The sequence below is a fragment of the Doryrhamphus excisus genome, linkage group LG1 (assembly GCF_037039965.1).
Source record: "Doryrhamphus excisus strain RoL-2023G ecotype Guam linkage group LG1, RoL_Dexc_Guam_v1.1, whole genome shotgun sequence".
NCBI lineage: Eukaryota > Metazoa > Chordata > Actinopteri > Syngnathiformes > Syngnathidae > Doryrhamphus > Doryrhamphus excisus.
The window spans coordinates 13,603,211-13,619,841 of NC_136357.1; the positions used below are offsets into that span (position 1 = coordinate 13,603,211).

Consider the following 16,631-nt stretch of genomic DNA (forward strand, 5'->3'; position numbering starts at 1 on the left):
TTTTATTGTGTCTTTCCTTCACATTTAACAACCAACGTTTAGGCCTATTTATTTAAAACATGGGTCTCAAAGTCAATTTACCTGGGGGCCACTGGAGCTAGGGTCTGGGCGAGGCTGGGCCTCATCAGGTTTTCCCCAAAAAAACCCCAAAAACACATTTATTAAAAACAGAAAAATGAATAAACTTTGCTTTGGTTTCGATTTTCTACAAGAAAAGCTCTGATAAAGCTCTGATTCCACTATTGTCAAATATCTTACTTTTTATTTTTCTACACAAAATAAGATGAAAAATAAATAAACAAATCAAGAATAAAGAAAATCAATCAATCAGTAATAAATATAATGATAACAATAAAACAGCAAATAATAAAAACTTAAGAAACCACATATAGTTGGTGGGTAGACAAATTATTTTTTTCAGATTAAAATTAACAAAGCATTATTAGAGCCCTGTAGACATGACAAAACACGACTATAGTCACATGTATACTTTTTTATTTACAACATACTGCGCAACTGCAGGGTCTTGAGACACATGCTAACTCGCAAACTAGAGAGCTAGCGCCCTAAACGGTAGCCTTCAAGTTATTTCCTTTAAACTTAAATAGCCAAAAACTTACCACTTCCACACGGATAGGGAGGATAACTATAAACAGTTATTTAACCTTTAACATGAACATTAACATTTGGCCTGCGGGCCGCGTGTTTGGGGCCCCTGATTTAAAAGATAAATGTGGATTTTTCTATTGAAATGCCAAATATTATTTTTGTGCTTCTGCGTACTACAGTTTATCCTCGATTTTTATCCTGTTTAGTTATGTTGCACTAAAACCATGTCTTTTTTTTTGCACTGGAGCTGTTTGTATTCTGGTTAAATTATGCTCCCAAATACAAACAAAATGTATATTTTCATTTGCTTTTGTTTCACCTGATTGCAGTATGAAGTTAATACAAATTTCCCCACTGAGGGACGAATAAAGGCATATCTTAATCTTAATATGCCATATCGACATATCGTATCGTATTGTATCGTGACATTCATTGAGATTCCCAGCTCTAGTGCAAATGTAGGTAAAGGTGCAGATTGCAGATTCTGTTTAGTTCTTATTAGTTCTTATTGTCTGCTTGCTTTGGTGCCACATGGGACCCACCAGATCTAGCAAGAAAAACATGCTATGTCATGGAAGTTGGTACCCACTTTGTAAAGTTCTGTACCACCATCTACAGGACTGGAGTGGAACAGTATCCTTACGTTGTCATATTTTTTTAAGCTAACATGTTTAGGATTGCTTGGCCTTAGAGGTGTGCTTTCTACTGAATGACATCAGTAATTTGACTCCACTGTCACGCCCTGAATCCTCCTCTAAGCATTCAAACTTCAATTATAACAGCAGTTACACACGTTATTGATGCCTCAGAGCTTCACTATGGACGGATGGAATGTCTCTTGGCTAATTTAGGTGGAACGTGATCGCGTCCCTTGTGTTTTGCCTGTGCTGCCGTCATCTATTCATTTATAAAGTCTTCCGCTTTGTGTTTGCTGCCCAGTGTGTCAGCACATTATGTTGTTGGGAGGTATCAGACTAGCCTAGAACACGTCTAATCTTCTCCCAATTAGCAGCTAGTCGTGCCACCTCCTTCCGAGTAACAGCTGGGCTCCGCTTGTAAAGTCCTCACTCGTCCTCAGCATCAAGTGCCGATTATATTTGCTGTCTGATGCTTTGGAACAGGAGGGGTTTTATTTTGGACAGCAGCCTTGTTAGAGTGATGGAGCCCCGCTTAAGCCCATCACCCCTCAGCCAAGCTATCGCTGAGCTAATAATAGCTGTTGTGTTCCAATTATAGTCAGCTAAGTCATAGAAATTGAATTGAGGCCTTTTCCCCGGGTCACAAAAATGCTTGTTTATGGTTACACAAGCTCCCAAAACGTCAATATTTGAAGTTTCAGACCCTGTCCACAGGAACAGAAAATGAAAATGTTACATGAGGAAATCTTCCTGTCCACCCGCAAATACTAAAACAAGTCAAAACAATGTGGTACATACAACAACCTGTATGTTGTAGTATCATCCTATCGCCGAAGAACTCACATTTGTTGTGTGGGTACTGCAAGCGGATTAAGTCCCTGACCAAAAGTGTGAAGTAGTGATGGACTTACTTTTGTATTTACTGTTGTAGTATAATAACCACAACAAAAATGAACAATATGAAACAATATGCATTTGTAGTCTATTGTACAGCAGAAAAGATCAGATGAAAACCGAAACATACAAAAACAGAATAAATTCAGTGCACTTAAACAGTTCATCAGAGCACGACTCTGTGCTTGAAAGGAAGGAGGAAGGAGATGTTGTTACTATCATTTGTGGTTGTCGACAGAGCTGCCCATTCTAAGATGCATGTTTGTCTTGTGCTAGCTGGAGATGGAGAAGCTACAGCTGCAGAACCTGGAGCAGGAACACCGCAAGCTGACGGCACAGCTGAAAGATGAGCGCGAGAAGAACAAGCACATCGTCATGATGCTTGTGCGCGAGTGCAAGCAGCTGGCCACGCGTGTGGTGGAGGAATCGCAGCACTTCGAAGAGCTTCAGGCTCGACTGGATGAGGAGACCCGCTCGTCAGGCCGCCTGCAGGAGGAGCTGGGTGCCGAGCGCCAGCATAGCCAGCAGATGGAGGCCAAGATGGAGAAACAGCTGTCGGAGTTCGACACGGAGCGGGAGCAGCTACGGGCTAGGCTAGGGCGTGAGGAGACCGAGAGTCAGAATCTACGGCAGCAGGTGGATCAGCTCAGGACTGAACAGGGAGATGTAAGGGATGGCGCCGCTCCAGGCCAACCAGCTGTCAGCACCTGCGCACCACCTACACCCACAGCTTCTGTGTCAGTGGCCACAGAGCCCATCAGCTCTCGAACAGCTTCCTGCCAAACAGACCAGCCCCTCACTGAGGTGGAGGGTCCCAAGAAAACTCCACTCACCATACCCGTCAAACCTGCCCCAGGCCCGTATGCAGGTCTGAGCCTGCCAAAGACAGCCGGAAGGGGAATCGGCCACAGTAGCTCAGGTGGACTGACACAGGCCGAGAACGGCTCAGAGACCCAATCCGCCCCCCACAGCATACCCAGCGGGGTCAGCCCGCGGGTCCAAGCAGCTCGCTACAAGTTCCAGGAACAGGACCAAAACGGCACAGCATCCCAGAGTCCTCCGGCCCGTGACCTCTCGCCAACCAACCGTGACAACTTTGCTGCCAAGCAACAAGCACGCCACACAGTCACCCAGGTCCTGTCACGCTTCACCAGCCCACCAGCAGGCGGGAGTGGACCACTACGACCAGGCCTGCCTCATTCTGCCTCAGAGGGTGGGCCTTTCCCCAGCCGCCTGAGCCATCCCATCGGCCTTAAGTCGCCTACAGTGGCCAGGATTGACAGGGGCAACCCCCCTCCAATCCCTCCCAAAAAACCTGGGCTCTCCCAGACCCCCTCTCCTCCTCATCCGTCCATTAAGGGACTGGGGGACAGCAGCCGCTCTCATGGAGCGGGGCTAAAACCAGCTACACCCCAGCTTCCACCCAAACCCGCCTTGGACCTGGTACCAGCCCTGACGGCCTCTCAGGTGGGTGCATGCCCCCCCTATAGCTCACCGGGGCCTGAGCAGTCGACGTCAACAGAATGTCCCCCACTCATCACCCCTGCCACCAATGTTTGTAGCCCCTCTTCCATAAACCCCCTTCCCACCTCCCTCTCCATTAGTGCTCCATCCACCTGTAGCCCCCGCGCCTCCACAGGCAACCCCCTGGCAACAGCATCAGGTAAAGGGGATTCTCCAGTTCTTGCCACTGCCTCTTTTCCAGCTGTCTCTTTGTGGCGCCTAGCCCAGCCTAGTAGGGAATAGCATAGCATAGCCTAGTAGGGAATAGCATAGCATAGCCTAGTAGAGAATAGCTTAGCATAGCATAACATAACCCAGCCTTGTAGGGAATAACCTACAAAGGAATCGGGTCATAGACAGAAGAGGTTGTATTTTCATTTATCATCCTCTATACTGTGGGGATGCTCTTTTTTTGCCACATATTAGCCTAGTGCTGTTGCTGGCCACAGCCAGATTAGTTTTAGCTGGAGAAGAAACATAAGAAGGCGCACTGACACTTTTAATAGCTTCCTGTTCCTGTCCTCTCTGAAGCTGATGCCAGAGGCTGTTCTTGCCTCCCTTTTTGCCTTTCAATCCTCCACTTAGCATGTTGCCTCCATGCATGCACCCCTCAGCTCCACACTTCACACGAACCCCTCCAATTAACCTGTCACCCTCCTCATTGTATGTGTGCTTTTCATGTTAAACTGTTGTGTGCTCCAGTACAAAAGACATCTGGAATATTACAACGCAAGTTTCACTTTAAATAAGGTCACAACACACAAGCAGACATATTGTACATTTTATTTGGTTTTAAACACATTCCTATAGTTTCCTTACCTCTTCAAATCATTTACCTTGTTCATTCATTCATTCTAATTGTTTGGCTTGCATGCTCTTATTGTTTTTGCTGGTTAGCATAACTGGTCAGGCAACATGCTAGTTAGCGTTCCCATAGTTAAACAATAGTTGAGTAACTTGATTTAACCTGAATACATAGTTAATATTAGGGCCAGCATGGCTCAGGTGGTAGAGTGGTCGTCTCCCAACCTGAAGGTTGTGGGTTCTATCGTCTGTCCTCCTGTGATCATGTCGAAGTATCCTTGGGCAAGATACTGAACCCCCAGTTGCTGGTGCTGCATCATCAATAGATATATGTGCAAACAGTGTCCAAACGCTTTCAGTGCCTTGGAGGTGGAAAACCAATATTGCTGTTCAAAGTCCTGTTCCTGTTATCTGGTTCTTTCTGTGATAAATATGGTTATATTGCCTTCTCTCTCAGAACCAGCAGGAGCCGCCTCCCATTGTCAGGATATGTTTTCCTCAGGCACAGGTGTCAAACTGAAGGCCCAAAGGCCACATTAGCTGCATCATTTTTTATGGCCCCATGAATGTGTGTTGTGTACTCAGGTGTCTTCTCTTCCCTCCTCCTCCTGCTCCTCTTACTCCTCAGCACTTCTAGTGTAGTTCTCTTCCCTTATACCCTAGTTTAACCTGTACCATCCCTGCTGCTCCTCCCCCCACCCGCAGGCTGGTGTCCCTCCATAGTACCCCCTCTCGGCGGTGGCGGGCCTGCTGCCCTGGACGGCGGGCGCCCCCTACTCCTCCTCCAAGCTGCTTCCCAGGGAAATGTCACTTTATTGTCAATGCTGCTTAACCAACCTGACCCGACCACAACCACCGACACCCACTGCACCACTGCCATGGAGAACCAGCCCCCTCATGATGACCAAGACCACCTCAACCACAACCACACATCTGCCTTGTTTGCTGCTGCTCACAACGGACACGCAGGTGTGTAACCACTGGTGGGGGTGTACACCAGTTCATCAGCCATTATTTAAATGATGGATGCCACTGACAGGCTTGTATTGATTGATTATTGGTGGAAACAAACATAATTGACAGTGTGACACTGTGACCTGACACTGTGACCATTGTGTGACATTGCAGTAGTCAGCAGCCATGTGAGACACCACAACATGAAACATCATTCACTCCAATGCACACCACCAAAATATGTCCATTTGATTTCATCACATCGATCATGACATGTTCCACTCCGGTTCTGTAGGTGGCAGTCATGCCAACTGTAAAGTGGGAGCATGCAGCAGGTTTCTTTCAGCACAGCTCTGTCTGCTTTGAAGTGGTGGGTCACTGCCCCAAAGACCATCATTGTACAGAATACATTTTGCAAAGAAATCTCTTTGAAAACAAATGAATAAAAAATATGTTGATCAGAGAACATGTGAGTTGATTAGGTTAAAATTGTTTGGGCACTGATTCAGAACAGCTGCTTTCAAAAGCAACATCTATGTTGAGCAAAAGCAACATTGTGTGTTTGGCAAATCCCTGCTCCACTAAACACTTCCACCTATAGAACTGGAGAACTTTATCCCGCTCCATTGAAATGCATACATTGACGGATGTCGGCTCGTTGTCATTGTCAGTGTAGTTGCTTCATGGAAACATTTGAGGAGGTTGGCTGCTGTGATGAATTCTTACTTTTGTCTCTGTCAGAGTGCGTGAAGCTGCTGCTGTCTTCCGGTTTGCCCGCTGAAGTGTCCGACCAAAATGGATTTACACCTTTGCACTTTGCTGCCGGCCATGGCCACAATGGGTGAGCATCGACGGCTCATGCTAACACACATGTTGACATATTAAAGTATAAAGTATGAGGCTAACTTTGGTGCCCCACCTCCAGCTGCGTAGAGGCTCTGCTGGCTGCAGGAGCAGCTGTGGATGCGGCGGCGAGCGGCCTCCAGACCGCTCTCTTCTTGGCCAGCGAGGCAGGAAGGTTTCACTGTGTCCAAATGCTGCTGAACGCTGGTGCTGACCGCTCCCGAACTGTTACAGTAAGTCTGCATTTTAGTGTTGCAATGTTATCATCTGAACATTATCTTAGTAAAGGCTGAATTGTTGTATTGGATCTCTTTAGGATGTGTATCTAGTGTGTATGTGTAAGGGAAAGTAATCAATCAAAATGTTGACAGAGAGCCAGGTCCCCAAAGTCACCCGTTGACTGACCGGCTTGCCTTCCAGGCAATGTAGAAATAAAATCACCAAGCAAATTAGTTTGGCCAAAATCGACCATTTCAAGGACAAATTTTCATCCTGTGGCACTGACTCCAAGAAGTTCTGGAATACAGTCAAGTCTATGGAAAATAAACTCAACTCCTCACCTTCCCTCGTCCATGAAGTGTGGTAACACAATTGTCATGGATAAATCACACATGGCCTCGCTCCCTCCCTCCCTCCCTCCCTCGCTTTGGCCGTTCAACGCAAGCCTTGACTGCCCCAGTTTCCAATGCTGCTCCATTATCAAGCCCTCCTCCACCCAGTGATGTTGACCTCTCCCTTCATCTTGTTTCTGCATCAAGCTGAGTGGAACTCATCAAGCCAGATTCAAATAGATCTGATGGCAATGATAGGTGTGAGCACAACCTTATTAAAGGGGACATATTATGCTTTTCCCATTTTTCTGACCTATGAATGTAGTTAGAATGTTGTATTCTCGTGTTTCTGATTAAACTGCTGGGGTGTGATGTCGCATGGTTGGGCTTCCTTATATGGGCATGCGCTGTAGGCCAGATACTATCTCCAAGCTCTTCTTCCGCCGCCCTACCCCAAGATCTGCTTCTGTGTTTATGGTGTTAGCAATGTCTCACAGAAAGTGTTTGTTAGAGTTTAAGGGAAGGCTTGTTTACAATTCCTAATGTCGCATCAGGCAGAATTGGTTGGAGTTCCTGATTCCCTACCAGCAAAAGAAAAATTTAGATTTTGATTTTAATCTGTCAACGGCATTTCACACTGGAATATTTCGTGAACATGGGCCAGTAAGTAGCTGGACGAGCATTGATCTGAGTCGTGTCGTATCTGATTTGCAAGCTACCTTTGTAACAGTGTTCAGCGAGTGAAGTCAGAAAATGTCTGAACCACTTAGCACCTTTAAAGGTGTGTCTGAAGGTTCCATCTTAGGCCCAACCTTGTTATCCATCTACATAAATGATGTAACCAAGGTTTTTCGTGCCTTATGCGGATGACACCATCATCTATTCATCTGGCCCTTCATTCCACTCTGCCGCAGCCACCCTTCAACTTAGCTTTGTATCCATGGCCTTCACCTGTGTCTCGGTTCAAAGACAACCAAATGTATGTTATTTGATTGGAAAGAGTGTCACTTACCCTCCCAACATTACTCTGTGCTGGAGCTCAAAACTGTAGTTCGTCAGCACTTACAAATACCTGGGTCCCAGGTTGGACCACTCACTTCCTTTCGAATTTCACATGAATATACTGCAGGCCAAAATTAAGGCCAGATTGGGTTTACTTTGCCGTTTCACTCTCTCTGCCAAATGTCCTGGTAAATGACCATACTACCTATTTTTGATTGGTGGTGACGTCATCTATAAAATGGTCTACAGGTGTGCCTTAACAGAAGGGATGCTTTACTGTTCAGCCATCAGTTTTGCCTCTCATGCACCTTTTCTCAACCAACTTGTGAAAGGACTCTTCAAGGGACAACACCTCAATACCTTACAAATGTTCAATTAATGGAAACAGCTGAAATTACAATTAGAAGTTTGTATCAAACAGAAATGGTAGTGGTCATATCTAAACAGACATTTCTAGTTTTTTCTGCATTCAACTGATTTTGAATCCCGCTTCATGGTTTTCCATGGCAACCAGAAGTAGCCCCATTAGTTGTCGTGGATGATAGTCCCCATATATTTAGATGCAGGCTTTGTGTTACATTTAGCTTGCTTTCTTCACACATTCTCACAGCTGCTATCTTGCTTGGATCTATTTTTAACAACCGGAAAATGTTGGCCAGTGGGTGGAGTCAATCATGGCGATCGGCAGTAACAATGAAAGGGATGGTGAAAGTGGGTTAAGTGGAAAATCAATTAATAATAAAAATATATTAAAATATATCTTTGCTGCTTTGTCCTCTGCAGGACGGCTGTACGTCTCTCCACGCTGCAGTGCGCTCGGGACACGTGGACACGCTGCGTGTGCTTCTCTGTCACCCTAACACCAGTGATCCCACTGCAACCCTTGACTCCAGCGTAGCTCAGACGCTGCCCGCCTTCCTCCTGAACCAGGCTAACACTGACGGATGGACGGCCGCGCACATGGCAGCCGCTCTGGGCCAGAAGGTGACAAAATAAATGAAGCTGTCTTTTTCAGCAGAGAAAAGGTGTTCCTAATGAGAAGGTGTTCCTAATGAAGTAGTATGTGTGCTCAGGACTGTCTAGGGGTGCTGTTTAGCCACAGCGAGCAGGACATTGAGAGAAGAGATAAATGTAATCGCACCATTCATGATGTCGCCACAGATGACTGCAAAGATCTTCTTGAAAACCTAAGTGAGTGTTTTTTTAATAAACAATTGGAAGGATGGGTTTTTTTTAAATCATTGCTTCTGAAAGTTTTTGCATTGTTTGGGAACCCCTGCTCTAAACTCCTTGAATGGTGTCTCCTGCAGACCAGTACCGGGTCCTTGTGCGTCTCAAGTTTTCCGATGGGGGCGGAGCCATTGGTCCCCTGTGTCACATGAAGGATGCTGATGAGAAGCGGGTCAATGACATTCATTTGGCGCTGGGCAGAATATCAGTGGACCGCTCCATGCACTGGTCTCAGCTGAACACTGCCATAGGCCACGCCTTCACCGCCCACCTCCACATGGTGTGTGGGGAGGATGCACAGCAACCCCCGCTGGGCCTCAGCCCCACCAGCATCGCCTCCATCCTCATTGGTGAGAGGCCACGGCCCACTAACGCTCCCTCATCTTTTTCTTCTTCCTGTGGCCAAAGCTTGTATGTGGCATTCCAGGAGGGACTGAGTGGCAGCCCGGTCAGGAACTTCCTGTCCTCCCCTGGGATCTGGTCCGAAAACCTCACTGCCAGGTCATCACAGTGCGACTAAAAGGTAAAAAAAAAAAAGTGTCTACAACATTTAGTGTATGTACGTAACAATCACCAATGTCCAATGAAAGCACTTTAAAAATTCAAAATACAAAGAAAAACTTAAAAAAAATAAATAACATTTTAGTGCTTAAACTTATGTTAAATCAAGGATGTCCAAACTTTTTTTCATCGATGGTCGCATACAGATAAAATCAAAGGATTTGAGGAGGCACTTGGATAAATTTTGTACATTAATGGTGCCAACAACAATCCAATGTAGGTCAATATACGCTAAGTTATCTGAACAAAACATACCCATCTTAGCTTTTTTTTATAGCTGACAAAGCAAATAGTTATTATATTGTTATAATACCTAATAACGTATCTTTTTATTGAATTAATTTTATTTGTACAATCCTGCTATTGAGAAAAAGTTTATTGAAAAATCATTATGTTTGTTATTGTGTAGGCTCATAATTTCCTGCAGTTGTAGGTCGTTTTAATCCTTTTACTGTGAATTTGGTTCACTTAGAGTTCCACACAGAGGTGTCAAGTACTGCAGGTTACTTTCTTGTGTTAAACTACTATGTGTGTTCATGTGTTTTACAGGCCTGTCACAGTTGTGTCTGGATGAGCTGGCTATGGAGTCCCTCTTCCCTCTGCCGGTCCTGCTTAACTACGTCCGCTTGGTACGCATGCAAAATTTATGTATCGATTGTGCCTGTGTGTGTGTGTTTGAGTATTCACCATTGATACCAGCTAAGTTGATTCATGTGTTTTTGATTCCTGATTCGGCATATGCAGAGTGAGAAAAAGCTATATTTGTTTTGATTGGTTCATGTTCAGGTGGAACAATACGGGAGTCTCATTTTTCATGGAGCTGAGGGCAGTTGTCAGGACTACATCGCCTCTCAGCTTGCTCGCTGCATCAAGGTGTGTTATGGATGATGATGATGAAATATCAATAATTTGTTTTAACTGTGAGAAAATAAGGGGACATTACAAAAGGATAGATATGGAGAAAGGCCTGTTTTCTCATTGCGCTCCAGAATATTAGTGAATGTGTTCAGTTTCCATGGCAACACTTTTCCATCTCCTTCCTCCCTCAGTCTAAGCAGGAGGAGGAGGGCCATGTCTGTGAGGTGATGAAGGTTAAGGTGGAGCACAGCCTGAGCAAGGAGCAGCTGCTGGATAACTTGGCATCCTGTGGTGAGATCTCACTGCTCACTCATCAGCATCATTTGCATCATCAGACAGGATTTCACCTTTCCATCTCTGTCCCCACTTCCTGACCCAGGCTTCCTAGTGCCGGTACAGGAGTCTCGTCATGGGCGCTGTGTGGTGCTGCTGCTGCAGGGACTGGAAAAGGCAGCATCGCTGTCGGGCCTGCTGGGGGACCTGTGCCACAGCTTGGACAACAGGTGCTCGGCTGCCCCGCTCATCCTCAGTGCAGGTACGCCTCACAACAGAGTTCATCGCCCTTTTAAAGTCTTGTATAGTTGTGTTGGGCCTCTTGGCTTTACAGCAAGTGTGATCGGACACCTGCTTGTTAATTGCCTCACTGATTTAACCCTTCATTATGAAACAAAATTGAGTATATTATCATTGTATTTAAATGTAATAATATTTACATGAACAAATTACATTATTGTAGAATTAATTTATCATTCTAATTTGTCATTAGAAGATACAGTAAATAAATATTAGAATTTGTTTCATTAAAGTTGTTGACGTTACATTTAAAGGTTGTTGATGTTAATTAATTCATTCATTAATATTATGCCAGGTTTTTGTAGTGTATACTCAAAACTAGGGCAGAAAAAATAGAGCCATAATATTCTCAAGGTTCCACTGTATTCTGTTGAATCTCAATAAATATATATTTTTTAAATATATACATACATAATCAAATAAATAAATGAATTGTCCAAATCCATGTTTGTTTCTTCAGGTCCACATCGCTTCTGCGAGCGCAGCTTCCTAATCGCCACCTTGTCAAAGCCCCGCCTCCAGGGCTCAGAGCTCCGCCTCCAGCAGCACTTCCGCTGGGTGACTCTCCGCTGGGACCAGGAACCTCTGCATGGCCTGCTGGGAAGACATCTACGCAGGAAGCTGCTGCACCAGGTCAATCTTTAACAACATCCAGGAAATAATCTAAATGATGTTTTCCAGGGTCAAATCGTTAAAAGCTAAATAAAAGCTTTATAAACAAAAGGTGCTCATTTGTTGTGTTTAAGATGGATAGTATTAAATTTGTTTCACTCAAGGTCGCTCCTGTGTCTTGCCTCCAGACAGGAAGTGGCTCATGGTCACCTGATGGCGCCAAGGAGAAGTCGGTGCTGTGGATAAATCAAGTTTGGCAGCAGCTCAATGCCTGTCTGTCCCGTCTGGGAACCCATGAAGCCTTGCTGGGTCCTCAGCTTTTTCTGTCCTGCCCCGTTGCTGCCAACGACACGCAGGCCATCATCAGGTACGCGATGGTGCTAACGGTTGTTAAAAAGCACCATGTTGATGTGTCATGTTGACTTGTATGCTCTCTCAGCTGGTTGGCTCGTCTGTGGAACGCTGTGGTGGTCCCACGTGTGGAGGAGGCCATTGTCTCTCGGGTAACAGCCAAGCGCTCATCTTCCATTTCCTCCTCCTCGCCAACGCAGAGGCCGTTGCCTAGCAACTGTGGGCTAAGTGCTGGTCAGCAGGCAGTGATGAAGGCTGCCCTCAGCATCCTGGTCAACAAAGCCGTCCTCCTGGGCTGCCCACTTCCTCGTCATGGTGAGTGGGTGGGACTTCCGGGCAGAAAGTGTCTTGAATTACAAATGAAAATAAATGACAAATGTAATGAACATTTCAATTAAAACATGTATTTTGTGTCCATAGAAGTTGTGTTCAAGGGCGGAGCCTTCCCTTTGGCCACCATCGGCTCCTATAAAGGCAGGAAGTGTCGTGACGGGGCCAAGTTGAGGCGATCCAACACCAGCCCTCGCAAGAAGGGAGGTTCAGCCACAAGCTGGGGCTCCTTTCGAGAGGGTAAGAGAAGGGGAAAAGGTTACTTTTACTCATCATCTTTGTACAGTGACTGTTTAAATAATAATACAATGCTTGAAACATGCCAGGAAAGCTGCACAACAAGATTGCATTACACATGAACATTTATATTGTAACAGTTCATATTATTATCTGTGTAATACTTGCTTTTATAGTCAGTATAGTTACTCCAGACCCCATTCACTGTGCAATATCTGATCAACCTCCCTGTGCAATATTAAGGGCTTTAAATGCAATATACTAAGTTCTATGTGAAGTATTTCCATAATGCCTCATATTAACTCACTAGCAAGATCTCAGTGTATAGATGGTCATATATCTCATCTCGTTTCATATTATCTACATACTGTATTGTATAAAACTCTGGGGTAAACTGTTGATTTTGTTAATACTTGGGTTGTTTATATTGTTTATTTTTCTATATTGTGTATTTTGTACTGCTTAACTGATTCTGTAGTCTTGCTGCTGTGCAATGCAAATTTACCCACTGAGTGACGAATAAAAGCATATCTTATCTTATTGCCTACCATAATGTGGTTCTGATGTTAGCACATTATGACTAGATTCAAATGTATTTGCAGGCTCAGTCTCCACCACTGATGTCAGCTGCATTGCTAACGGCAATATACACAGGTTAGTACTATTATACTTAACTATAGTACAGTATACTAAATGTTAGTATACTTAATGTTAGTACAGTGCTGTTTGTAAATATTTGGAAAACAAGTCAGTTATACAAATACTTGTTATATACGTACATACTCAAAAATTCTTTTTTGTGTATCTAATGAAGTGGCCGCAGCATGTATGCACTGATGTAGTGTAATAGAAGTGCCAGCAGGGGGCAATGTTGATGGTCATGTGTGTTTGTCCACAGGGAGTCTTCATCAGGTTTGTCTTTGTTCTGTGACGACGAGACAGACTTGATCAGAGAGCTGCAGTCCATGTGTTCCAGCAGGTCCGAACCAGACATCAGACAGGTACAGTACATCGTGTTCCTTTTCACCTTCCACCTGCGTTTACATCGCCGTCATCACAGTAGTCAATGTTCGTAGATCTCTGTGTCCAAAGACGACGTAATTGTGTTCACAAGAGAGCCTGCTGGTGGTCCATCTCCAGTGCCAGAGCAAGAAGTAGCTGTCAGCCAACCAGCTCAGTCGGTGAGGTGCAAGAAATACACACATCTAGGGTGTTCAAGAACACAACATTTATTCATATCAAAGCCTGACTGTTTTATGATTGCGTGCTTTACAAAGATATACCGTGTCCATATAGTCTTCTCTATTATTCCACTGCCATGTATATAATAAACACCAATGGACTCCTAGTGCAGAGGCTACCCCCTATTGGTCAGTTTTATGCATTACAATGGATGCTCAAGATGCAGCTCAACAAAACTTAAGTTCCCCAGATAAAGTTAAAGAGTACTTCAACGGTGGTTATCAGCTTACTTTATCTCGAAGTCTGGTTCTTGGCTTTGTGCTCAGTGCGCTTCACAATATTCTACTTCTGTGAAAATAAAGCGATCTCAGACAGTGTTTTTTACACAAGATGAGGTAAGGTAATCATTATGGAGTATTATGAGCCCTGAAAGAAGTTTGAGGTTTTAAAAGGGGGAGGACTTCCATATACTATATACACACTCTCTGCCCTCCCCCAACCTCTGTTTACGAAACAAGTTCAGGCAGAAGTTATTGTATTTGGTGATTCCCAGCATCTATCAACAGCATTTCACATGGGATTGTTTTTGTGAACATGAATATGAAATACTGTGAAAAACTGTTGCTGGAGCCAGAAGCAGTGCGCTCTCGCCAGGAAAGGTGTATTCATTTCGGACACGGCGTGCGTCCACACGCCTGGCCTCTGAGCTCCACCACACCAACGGTGCCTCCGACAAAGTTTGTCCCACAATGAGGGAGGCGAGGTTGCCACACGTTCGGCTTCTCTTGAGCTCCACCGCACCAGCGGTGCTACGTTACCACTATGTTACCACTCTGAGTTATACACGGTAAGTCAGGGGTCTCCAACCAGTAGGTCATGAGCTGCCAGTAGCTCCTAAGCACTTTTAAATTAGCTCTACAAAGACTTTATTCATTTATTATCACTACTATACTTAGGAAGCACTTTGCGTGTGTGACCAATCACAGGGGGCGCGACCTAAGGCAGGCCGTGGGTGAAGAAATTAAAACAGACCGTTTAGGCGGGAAGCACAAATCCAAGGAAATACAGCTGGAATAGGTGCAGATTCTGGAAGATTTATCAAGCTAAATTGTGTCTAGCCGCTCTATACATAGGAGTCCACAACTCAATACAAAGGGTTGAGAAATGAGCATAATCGGTCCCTTTTAAGAAAAGTACAGTGAAAATTTTTTTTTTTAAATGTCATGTTGCAATCTACTAAATTAATCTGTACTACATTACACGCTCTCGCACTGTGTTTGTTTTATGGAGGCGGCCCCGCCTCCACCCATCGAGTCAGAGAGATTGTATGACTGGAAAAAGGGCTCACTCTGTTCATGCCATTGTTTATGGAACAGAAAACAGACGCATGAACGTGGCAGTATATTATACTGCTTAAGTTATTCTTGCTCCCATGTCCACCAGGTACTCAGTAAATGGTGATATCATCTTCAAATGAGATACACATTTTATTTTATGATGAAAGTCTAGTTTAGTTTAGTTACCATGGTGTTATAGTTGCTTTAAAAGAGAGCCACCTTTGTTGTACATGCAACATTGACACTCAACACTCCCTGCTAATGCACTAACCCTGCCTTGCAGTATATCCCCCAGATGATTTTTCGATGTTTCTAACCACACTGTCAGATCCATGTGTCACTCTACAGCCCACGCAGTAAGTGTTGTGCTTTTCAACACTTTAAACACCTCTCATCACTTTTGTACTCTTCTCTGTTCAGACAGCAGTACAGAGTATTGAGCGCCGATTGGGCCCGCGTGTCAAATCTCAGCTCCCCATTCCCAGCAGGGGGCAGCAGCCTCGGGCTGCCGTGGTCAGTAACAACAACAACAAGAATAGCAGCAGCAAGCAAATGCCTTCCAGCTACAGCAGAACCAGCAGCAAACCGAGGGTGGCACCGAACAGCAGCAGCAGCATGAAGAGCCAATCACCCGAGGACATTTGGGTCCTGCATGACAACAACAATAAGTAGACACACCCACTGCCCTGCCCCTTTATATGACAAGCAATCACACAAGGACACCGGTGTGTCAAAAGAACCCCCCCGTCCCCCCCCCCCCAATGCCTCACCCCCCCTCCCTCCAGGATGTAAAGACTGGCTTCCCTAGGCAACCTTTAAACTTTGCTCTTTGTACTTGTGATTTTCTGCTGTGCTGCAGTCGTGTTCTTGGGGACCAGCGTGTTGTTGTAGAAGCTTTATGTCTACTTTTTTGATGGTTACTTTGCTGGTGGCTCCTGTTGTTGCAGCGTCAGCCACCAGAGGGCGCTGCCAACTAGAAGGGTATTTTAGTCTTTCTTAGGCTCTGGGGTACTTTGACCACAATCAGGGTTCTATTGTAAATAAGAAGCAGTTAGTGCTCGCTAGGCTCGTGCACGTGATTATGATGATGATAATGATGTTGTACAATGATGAAGACCTCCACTCTGGAAGACATTAAAAAAAAAAAGTATTTGTAAAGCCGTCACTTGTTCAAAGTGGGGGGGGGGCAATAAGTTGTAGATGTCCTTTGTCTACCATAAGCCATATTACAACATCTACCCTTCCCCCTCCACTCCAATGCCCCTTCACGCGTCCCATCAATCACTGTGTTCTGTGGGTTTTTTTTCCTCTGAAGGCTTTATTTTATGTGGACAATGTTTATAAATTATATAAATATAACATCTATACATATGTACAGAAGAGACTATAGCCCTGATTCAGATGTGTGTTTTAAAAAGTTGTCTTTCAAGCACAAAAACATTAAAATCTTTAAAAGGTATTTAAACTGTTTCTTTATTGTGAAGATTACTTTTACTTTTCTGTTGCATTAGAAATGCATAAACATTCATTATTTGGATGAAGAATTTATCTCTAAAATTAGA

General features: G+C 44.6%; 1 protein-coding gene across 3 annotated transcripts in view; it reads left to right on the forward strand.

Moving 5' to 3' along the window:
* Positions 1 to 16,524, forward strand: part of cttnbp2 (cortactin binding protein 2) — a 54,947-nt gene extending 38,423 nt beyond the window's left edge. The window contains exons 4-23 of one of the 3 annotated variants that reach the window (XR_013627392.1): positions 2,418 to 3,804; positions 5,154 to 5,417; positions 6,144 to 6,243; positions 6,328 to 6,478; positions 8,582 to 8,782; positions 8,872 to 8,989; positions 9,109 to 9,378; positions 9,456 to 9,551; positions 10,139 to 10,218; positions 10,376 to 10,462; positions 10,639 to 10,738; positions 10,827 to 10,982; positions 11,481 to 11,653; positions 11,821 to 11,999; positions 12,072 to 12,298; positions 12,404 to 12,553; positions 13,153 to 13,204; positions 13,449 to 13,551; positions 13,643 to 13,731; positions 15,490 to 15,505. Coding sequence is in view for 2 of the 3 variants with exons in the window: in XM_058074613.2 (XP_057930596.2) it covers positions 2,418 to 3,804; positions 5,154 to 5,417; positions 6,144 to 6,243; positions 6,328 to 6,478; positions 8,582 to 8,782; positions 8,872 to 8,989; positions 9,109 to 9,378; positions 9,456 to 9,551; positions 10,139 to 10,218; positions 10,376 to 10,462; positions 10,639 to 10,738; positions 10,827 to 10,982; positions 11,481 to 11,653; positions 11,821 to 11,999; positions 12,072 to 12,298; positions 12,404 to 12,553; positions 13,153 to 13,204; positions 13,449 to 13,551; positions 13,627 to 13,731; positions 15,490 to 15,741 (4,251 nt within the window). In the remaining variant the exon portion in view is untranslated. Of the gene's footprint in view, positions 1 to 2,417; positions 3,805 to 5,153; positions 5,418 to 6,143; positions 6,244 to 6,327; positions 6,479 to 8,581; positions 8,783 to 8,871; positions 8,990 to 9,108; positions 9,379 to 9,455; positions 9,552 to 10,138; positions 10,219 to 10,375; positions 10,463 to 10,638; positions 10,739 to 10,826; positions 10,983 to 11,480; positions 11,654 to 11,820; positions 12,000 to 12,071; positions 12,299 to 12,403; positions 12,554 to 13,152; positions 13,205 to 13,448; positions 13,552 to 13,626; positions 13,732 to 15,489 lie in introns of all 3 variants that reach the window. The other 2 variants (XM_058074615.2, XM_058074613.2) reach the window with 2 other exon arrangements.
* Positions 16,525 to 16,631: the final 107 nt, after the last annotated feature.